Raw genomic sequence first — 9,741 nt, 5'->3', positions numbered from 1 at the left:
GCTCCGACGTCACGCGCGCGCGCGAGTCGGGCTCCGCGGTGTCACCGTGGTGGCGAACCGGCGTCTGTACGGGTTGGCGATACGAGACAAGCGCAGTGTTTATGGCACCGTCGGGTTCATTCCAATGTCCGGCGCGCTAACAAATGCCCTCCTCGCCAACCGCGCTGCCCACGTAGCCAAGCATATCTCGCGCGAAGTGGACATTAGGCTTACCGGCTAACAGAGGCTCGTTTCGAGGTTAACTGAGCGACTGGCCGAAACGTTTCAAAACGAATAGGGACGCGAGGTTTCAAACCCACAGGCTGCTAGGATCCCGTAGAGGAGCGCGGTACAAAACAACGGCGGCATTCGGGTCGTGCAGAACGCGCATCTGGCACGTGTACTCGGTATATGGCGGCAGCTAGAGAAAAGCGTGTCTGGTGTCAAAGAAGACGAAGCGGCCGGTCATTGCAGCCATGGAGGTCGTCTCGCTGTCCCCGCTTCCCGAAGACGACGCCGACCGCCAGCCCTGCAAGGAGAGGCAGGCCACTGCGTGGTGAGCGAAAGTCGACGACTACGGCGTAAATAGACGCGTCTGCAATAAAAGCAGCGGCCGAGCGTGCGTCGATTAATTTGCCTGCGTTCGGACGAGCAGTTCGTAGACCTTAGCATTCCCGTTGGCACCTTTTGTCAACGAAGGCTCCCGGGCGCCGCCATGATCCTCTCTGGGCTGTGATGAATATGCGTGACCCCCCAAGAGCGCACTGCCGAGGCTGTGACGTCAGCTTTTATACTCCCATGCAACATTCCAGGAAGGTGACTCTCCTCTCCGTTGAAAAGGCTTACAGACCTTTTGAAAGGAGAGAAGCAACACCTCCTTTCTGGACTGTGGCACGGGAGTACAAAGGCTGACGTCTCAACCTCGGGAGTGGTTTTTGGGGTGTCGCGCCTATTTGGCAGAGCCTATGGCGGCGCCCAGGAAGCATTATGTGAAAAGGTCTATCGCTGCAGGATCACGATGTAGTCTACTTCAGGGTCACGTTACACATCTTTCCGGTTCAGAAGCGACGGCAGCGCGCATTCGTCGGACTTATCGCCTTTCGTGGGTGTACACAACGGTGATACGCGACGCATTCGTGCAGCGATGTCCCTCTCAAGGCGCCGTGCCCCACGGCAACTGGCAACGGCGGCGCCGGCGACGAGTACGGCACGTACACGGTCCCGGGCCAGCCGCCATGGCCTTCCTCTGGCGAGGGCGGCGACGTTTCGGTCTCGGCCGACCAGTCTCGGGCCGAGAGCGACGTCAGCCAGTCCACGGAGTACCTGACGCCGGCCGGGTCGCTCCTCTCGCTCGACTTCTGCTCCACGTTCGACATCTTCCCGTGGGAGGAAGAGGAGGAAGAAGACGCCGAGGGCGAACCGATTCCGCCGCCACCACGTTCGGCCGAGACGTCGACCAGCCACGCAAGCGTCATATCGCAGTCGTCCAAGACGGCCGGCGAGGAAGAGGACGAGGTGCAACCCGTGGCGCGCATCCTGGACGTCAGCGGCCAGCGCGTCGACTTTCGGACCACGCCCAGCGCCGCGTCGCTCCTGAGCGGCACCTCGTCGACGAAGTCCGCCCAGCGGGGCTACTTCATCGTGCAGGGCTACCAGAGCCTCAGCAACAGCGACAGCAGCGACCGCTCTTCCAACGCCACCACCACCACCAGCAGCGGCAGCAGCTACGTCCGAAGCACGAGCACGAGTCCTACTCCGCCGAGGACGCCCGTCCGCGTTGTCGATGCGTCCGTGCTGTCCACGAGCAAGCTTCTGAAACCGTGGCTCGAGGATCCGCTGGAGCCGCGCATCGAGCAGCGACCGCGGCCCACGTGGGTTCGCCTGTGGGCCGGACTGTGCGTGCGCCTGCGGCGTCTGCTCAAGTGCCGCCGTGACCCGGCAGGGCGACGTCGCCGACGCGCCGCCACCACCGGCAGGAGGCCGTGCAGGGCCGGACAGCGGGCTGGTCTTCGTCGAAACGCCGATGACGTCTTCAACAACGTCAGCTCGGACGAGTTTTACACGGCCGGCACCCGGTGGTGGGACGTCCGCAGGATCTACCAGCGGTGCGTCTCCTACCTGCACGGCCTCTGGTGCAGGCGCAGGCCATAGCGATCCTGCTACGGTGGCAATGCTGGAGCCTGGCGTCTCGTGGGCGAGGACGTCTCTGACGTTGCAATCGCAGTCGAACTTCCAACGGCAACGTCATATTGGGTCACAAAGGCTAGGTTGCCTGCTGCGATGTTGGTTGGACACACTGCAGACCTGCCTGGCAAGCCTTCTGGCCTGGCTTTGCTCGCTCCTCAGGCAACGTGCATCGTTTTGTTGACATAGAAAAAAGTGTTTTTGTTTTCTTGTTTCAAAAGTGGACACAGCATGGTCTCCTCTCCTAGCTCTATAATTCACTTTTATTATTTTTTCTTTTACATCACTCACAAACACGTCTCTGGGCACAAAGCACGTGCCATATGATACACACTCTCGATCGTCCGGTCCCCCAGTCTCATCTCCGCCCGGCAGAGGAGGTGTAGCCCACCACGCGCAAAGGCTTCCAGGGAAACGGAACACACACACGCACACATCATCACCTAGACACGCACGCACACACATACACACACACAGGCATGCTACGTTTTTTTCGGCTACGAGTGGTGGTCACACAACACAGTCCTCCGTATCACCGTTCGAGCACAACCCCCTCCCCTGGCGGGCACCTCTGATGCAACCTCGAGACAATACAGCACTCGCAGGGCCGAGACAGAGAGAGATAGAGAGACAGACATAGTACGGGGCACCCGTGAAAAAATACTTGAGAATCTCGGAACCTCTGCACCCCTCTTAACCAACCAGGCCCCGGCTTTGTGTTTGGCCAGTTTGCGGCGACGACGTGGCGCACAGGCGCTTGGAAAAACGAGTGACAAAAAGCTGCACCACATCCTCGGACAACATTTTTTTTTTATACCAAGCAGCACTAAGTGTGTGGTGGCACATGCAATGCCCGCAATGGCACGGCTGCATGTTCCGGGGATGAAACGCTCGCAATAAAACTTTGACTGTTACCACAAGATGAGTAGCGAAAATGATAAGTTTCTAAGGCTTGCTAAAATGCATGGTAAAATAAGGTCCAGCTCGGTATACATGATTAAGGTGCCATGGAGAGTTTCCTTACAGGAAGCAAACAACGTCGGGCCATTTAGGAACCACTGTGCTCGGATACAAACACGATCGGCGCAGTCGCGCACTTCTCGCTCTCCTACGACAGCTACCTGGACGGCCTTGTCCTCGGAGTACGGTGGTTTACATCGGTGTGGACCTCAGCGAAGAAGCTGTTACGACGATACGACGAACAATTTCACTAACCATGTTTTTAAAAATGCTCGGTAGAAGTATTTACATCAGCGTTCCTTCTGAACTTGCAAAATAGTTTCACGTTTAGTCAATGGAATGTTAAAGTGCAGTAGATGGTCCTCCTGATTGGCCTGCTTTCTGTTCCTTCATCCAAAATGATTAGTTAGCACTCCAGTGGTTTATCTACCAGTATGCTGCAGTTGTGCATTAAGAAATGAATACAGCTCAACATATCGACACACACACACACTGTAATACTGGGTGTGCTGTCCATATGTAAACCATGAAATAAACCTGAATTGTCTTTGAGACCGTGCTGCTCGCTGGAAACATCGCCCTCAATGCAAATTATGTGGACAACGACATGGGCCAGCTACCGATACTGAGGTACAGGATCGCACATCTTGAACCATGTCCAACAACAGTGGCTGTATTCCATTTCTCAACCCTGCGGAGGCAGTCCTTGAGGAGCATTAGCTGTAACAATGAACTGTGAAAGTGGAAGGTTCAATTGCAAATAGCATTGATACACTGGCTGCCAATGGCTGCAATGAATTGTTTGATCTCCGAAATAACCTAAGCGTGCAAATCAAGACACCCTTGCCATAAAACATATGATTCAAAAACAGGCCAAGTTTTGTGCAGAAGCTATAACTTAAAAGATTACTACTAAACTGTTTACCTTACTTACAAGCAATAGTGATTAGTGAAATCTTGCCTACTTTGTTGCTTCGCTTGGCTATGAAGCTTCAGCCTGTGGCCTTAGCATAGGACAGTCGATGACTGAGCTGTCAGAAGAAGACCGACATGGAGGTTGATAAATACATTAGACACAGCAAGAGAGAATTGGCCTACAGCATGCTTTCGCTTTATCCGTGAAGACAGGATTCTACTGCATCAGCCAATAATGAAAGTGTGCTCCTTGGGAAATGTCTTCGTGAGACAGGGAACTTGAACACAGATCTGGAGAACTGAAGGTCATCAAGATGAACCTCAGCTTCGATATGCCCACATAGAAATAATACACATACTAAACCATCAGTGGACACACTCGACTGAAATTGGACAATAGCGCCATCTGCCCTGCACATGACCAATCGATATAACCCATAGCTATAGTTGCTTCACTCTGACGAGTTGGTGAGTACGTACGTGTGTGCTGCCCTACAAGCACGTGACAAATGCAGGTCGATGAGTCGGGTATTTGAAAGCCACAACTGCCTCGAGATTCAAGTCTGAAAATACGCAGTACTGTGCTCAAGGTTCAAGTTAAAAAAAAAATCAAGTTCACGTGTTTCCCAAGGGAGACAGAGTATTGTGGGACAGGGGATGCGTAGGCTTCTTCGCAACACCGGAGACACCGGCTTGCTTCCATGGGAGTTGCGTGCCTCGAGAACTTTCGACGTTTAGTTCATTCTTGTACAGTGGCGAGAGCTATAGAATCTAACCTACTCGACGATGCCGGTCGAGCCTCGCTTCAGAAGGTGGACATAGGACATGGACTAGCAATAACGTGCCGTACTAGTGTGCACACTAGGCATTTCTTGAACGGGCAACTCCATGGCAAAGCAAAACTTTATGGAGGAGCTAAGAAATGATCGGTGAAGATGTAAATGCAAGCAGCCTGCTGCAATTGCTTGATGTCCGTGTGGGACACTCAGTTATAGGCTAGCTTGTAAGAAAATGCAAGTCTTGACGGTCACAAGACAGAAATAAAACATTTCTAAACCCATGTCATTCATATTAAAAATTTTAAAAATAATAAGAAAGAATGAGGTGGAACATGCGCACATAAATGGCCATTTAGCTCTTAAAGCTGGTTTTGCATGAGGAGCCTGAGTGCAACTTCGTTTTTCTAAACTACGAACATGACAAGAAAGGTGCTCGGCAAAAGTCTTGGCTGGATCGCAAAAACACTCATCTTTGCAAAGCAATGTCGACGCTTTGAGCCCTGCAGCTCAAAGACGAGAAAGGCTAAGCACACGTTATGGCACACTTACGCTCAGCAAATAACGATGAGGACAAAAAAAAAAAAAAGAAAACGCATGGGTATGCAACAACGTCACTGATCTCAAAGCTGAAGTAGCCCAGACAGCGAACACGTAACCGTTACTACTGAAAATTGAAAAGTCTGCATGCAATGAATCTTACAGCCAAAAGTTTGTAGACAAGGCATGCTACTTGGCATGCAACGTGTTGTTGAAAGCACAGTGTCCTAAGGCAAATAGAACGCCCGGTCGTTGTATATGGCCAAGCTGCATTGTAATGAAGTTACTTTTGATACAAGAATACCTACATTATATGAGATGTTTGCTACAATGACACATGGTGATATAAAAAAGCACAAATTTTTAACTTACTTTGTCATAACTGATAATTCATGATATGGAAGTAAAACACTGTGGGAGCAGTTTCTATTCCTGTGTACAACCTCTACAGCCAATCAAGCCTGGTTAAGAACCACAAAAATGTGTGGCACCACGGCGTAAGCTAGGAATGAATTTTCTTACAAGGCGAAGCTGCTGCACCATTCCAACAAAAAACGTGCAACAGAACAGCCTCATTTTCTGCAGTACTGAATAACAACAACACAAGAAGGTTAAGATAGCATGGCACTGCAGCGCAAGCTATGCGGCTTTGGCACTTTTGTAGTAAGAAATGAAGCACAGTGGCTTTCACACAGTGCTAATGTGTGCGAAGGAAAATGTGGGAACATTAAGCAAAACATGTCATGCCCACGATGCAGCCATACTACGCACTTGCAGTCAAATTTTAGGCGGCAACGAATGGAAAAAAACTTGCGAAAGCAAAGCACACGCATGGCGGTGCTCCTGAAAATAAGTTCCATGGACTTATTCGTGTTTCAGCTAGGGAATGGAAAAACTGCGGTGTTTACTAAAGCCACTCAGTCCTTCAACGAGCTTGAATTGCATCTGTGACCCTATGAAATGCAGAGGCAAGAACAGTGAACGCTGAAGTACACCAACTAAAGAGATGTGAGGTGTTTTCTGGCACGTCGAATTGCAAATCACTCATGTATAATAGACGCTGGAAGGTGGTTTCTTGCACGACGCACTGCAATCAAGGCAGAATTTGATTCTATGAGATGGTGCTTGGAATGGCAGTACGAATGCAAATTTTTGGTCTTTAGATTGTTACTGCGAACAAGGTCAAAGTGTGGCAGATTTTTGTGCACCAACGATAACAGTGCTACTGCTCACGGCCATGTGAACAAAAAAACCCTAACAACACTATAATGCCACCAACCAACAAAGCAGAAGACGTCAGTGAAAAAAACTGCCGAAAATGTTCCGCCTCTACGTGATAGCTCTTCTAAGCGTCGCTCGGCGCTTCCACTCCATTGGTGATTGCGTAGGAGTGACCTTCCCAAGGCTAATTAGTGAACGGCAACAGTAGTGAAGCGAACCGAAGGAGTGAAGCACACTGAATCGAGATGTGTCTAGGAAGGTTGGCTGTCACTTCGGCTGCAACGCTTTTTTTTCACAGCCGCTACAAACGCAGTAGCGTTTCCAAAATCCCGCCTGCCCAGAAATCCAATCCGCGGTGTACCTTGTGAGGATATGAGAGGCTGGTTCAACAGGACACGCGAGGCTCAAGCGTTCAACGGTTCCACAGCTCTGCCGCATTCGGAAACCCCAGCGCACGCATTGAGTGAAATCTCTCCATGGCACCATAATGCAGAGCTTTACAAGGATCGCTGCCGAAAATGTTTCTAAGTTTTGATTTCAACATACGAGCACTTTCGAACAGTGACCACTTGAGACATACTGCTGAGATTTTCGGCGCGGTGCCGTACGGCATCCGCATGTCCGCTATTTTATGCCGCACAGCGAATGCGCTTTAGTTCTGGCCAACATAAGCCTCAGGTGGTCACCGTACGAGGCAGATGACCCACAGCACGTGTTTCATTTGTCACAATGATGCGCTTATTGCGTGACTCGAACGCTTCCAACACTGACGACACTGCAGAGAATACTTTAGAGCTACAATCAATATGGGTGCCAAATCACGTCGTTCCTTCAGCCAGTGAACTGCTCATTAATTTCCACACATACAGTAGCCGACTGATTCTTCCGAATCCGATCCCTCTGACCTGGCCGTGGTGCCACACAGTAATCGAAAAAGCACTCGATTTGTTTGATTTTCTTGCACGTAACATGGTGCACTTTGAATACTGGCATTGTAAAACCCATAGCTGCACGATTTATGATGGGACACTACGCAGTCCTTGTACCGTTTGAGCGCTAGGCCTAAGTGCGAGGTGATTTGATTAATTCAATTAGAGACACACGTCCAAAGCGAGACATCAATGATTTTGTCAGGAGTGTTAGCAATCAGAGAGCAAGTCACGAGGTCATCGCACGCTTCTCGCTACCTTCCTGTCATCACCGCAGCAGCCGCATGACTGCAGACGGGGAAAAAAATGTGCACACAACTTAAGTCGATTTTTTTTTTTTTTAAAGAGCAATGTGACCATACCCAGCCTTAATGATGCGTGACGGCAACAAGTTTTGCCGTCTCATGAAGTCTAAATGCCATGCCAATGTCAAATCAAAATGTCACTTTTCCCAGTCCCTTTTAATTCCCCATGCACAGCTCTTCAAGGCTCAAAAATCAGGTGGCTACTGTACATTTCCTGGCAAACATTCACAGCAATGTCAGTGTTCTATCCACACCACAATGGCGAGATGATGACACCAATATACTCATTATGGTTTTCATGCAAGCAATGGGTCAAACGAAACAACTCATTCAAAAGAGTAAAGCCGTCTCTCTAGTGTCGTGTCATTACACAAAACATTGCGGCAAGCCGAGTTTATAAATGACAGTTACGAGTGCAGCACTTCAAAAATCATTTCCAAGATCACGCACTCGTCCACGTTTCGCGACGTCACCGCCATGTTTTTTGGCCGTGTAGCTCAGTCGAAACCTGGTCCGACGTTTCTTTAATTAAAGAAGTCTATTTACCGAGTAGAACGTTCGCACTGGCATTCATTTTTGAAAAACGAAATAAATGATAATAATAAAAGCTAAAACTGCACACAACAATGCTGGCATGTCACGATCGCAGTTTTGGTGTCAATCACGACCACATGTCATGACAAAAATAAAGAGTAAAAGCTGCCAATTGTCACGCCACACCGACTTTGGAGTCAAAAGTGGTGTGGGTGGGGAGTGGCTTTGATTTTTTTGCGCGGCAACACCTAGGCTCGAAAAAACGCAAAAAGAGACAGGCTTTCCACAAGTGCGGTCTTCGGTCACATGGAAGATTGTTCCAGGCATGCGTGTAAGGAGGAAACCGAAAAAAAAAAAGGTACGAAAACTCGAAGAAGATGGTGGGAGTCGACGGCAGCCGAAGAGCAAGTCGCTTCGTTCCACAGTCAGAAGGCCCGCGAGCACCAACCCCCCCCCCCCCCATTTCCTGTCACAAAAAAAAAAAATAATAATAACTGCTTGCACTGTACAAAAGACGTCAGACACAGAAGCAGTGCCAGGAAGAAAAAACTAGCTGTGGGAATAAATGTACATGGGACCTTTGAGGAATAAAAATGTACAAATATCACAGGGTCGCGCCGAGGAAAGAAAAAAAATAATAAATGAAGGGGGCGTAAACGAAACAAAACAAAACAACCTCGGCACCCCAGCGCCGGGCACGGCGCCTCACCGCACGGCCTCGGCGTCAAATCGACGAATAAATTAAGAGCGCCTCAGCACCGCCACGAACGTGCGTGCACGCACACACATACACGCACACACAGCACTCGACGACGTCGGCCACACGAGATTCTTGAAGACGACGGCGCTCCTCAGACGTAGCGGTGGCAGCCGAGAAAATGCGGGGTCGGCACGAGACGGGGGCCACGGGAGGAACGCCACGCCGAACATGCCGCCGCACCGTTCGGCCGGTCAGACCCGAGACCAGCGAGCGCCAGAGTAGTAATGGTAGCAGTAATGGTAGCAGCGGCGGCGGAGATAAAAAAACGAGAGAACGGTCAGACGCTGAGCACCTCGTCCTGGTCGCAGAAGAGGAAGCGGAACTGGTCGATCATGGTCTGCACGGCGTCCTCGAGGTGCGGCCTCACACGCTCGAACACGCCCATGTCGCTGAACTCGAGCGGCAGCAGCGTGGGCCACCAGCAGATGGCCAGGTTCTTGCTGTCCATGCTGTTCAGGCGGCAGTTCTCGGCCACCCTGGGAACAACGGGACGGGCGCGTTTACAGCGAAGTCAACCTGAAACCCGTACACTAATCTTGCCAGGACGAATGCCTCCCGGAAGAATTCGCTAAACCTGGTCGCATCAAATCAAAAAGTCACAGTTTCACCGCAAGGGCGAAGCAATGAAGGCGATAGCA

At 50.6% G+C, this 9,741-nt stretch overlaps 1 protein-coding gene across 1 annotated transcript in view; it reads right to left on the bottom strand.

Moving 5' to 3' along the window:
• Window positions 1–2,405: 2,405 nt before the first annotated feature.
• LOC119405637 (rho GTPase-activating protein 190-like) overlaps window positions 2,406–9,741 on the bottom strand; it is a 34,981-nt gene continuing 27,645 nt past the window's right edge. Inside the window, exon 8 of the mRNA XM_037672472.1 lies at window positions 2,406–9,579. Coding sequence (XP_037528400.1) covers window positions 9,381–9,579 — 199 coding nt within the window. The 3' untranslated portion in view covers window positions 2,406–9,380. The remainder of the gene's footprint in view (window positions 9,580–9,741) is intronic.

The sequence above is a fragment of the Rhipicephalus sanguineus genome, chromosome 9 (genome assembly GCF_013339695.2).
Source record: "Rhipicephalus sanguineus isolate Rsan-2018 chromosome 9, BIME_Rsan_1.4, whole genome shotgun sequence".
Taxonomy (NCBI): domain Eukaryota; kingdom Metazoa; phylum Arthropoda; class Arachnida; order Ixodida; family Ixodidae; genus Rhipicephalus; species Rhipicephalus sanguineus.
This window is presented reverse-complemented; position numbering and strand designations above follow the sequence as displayed.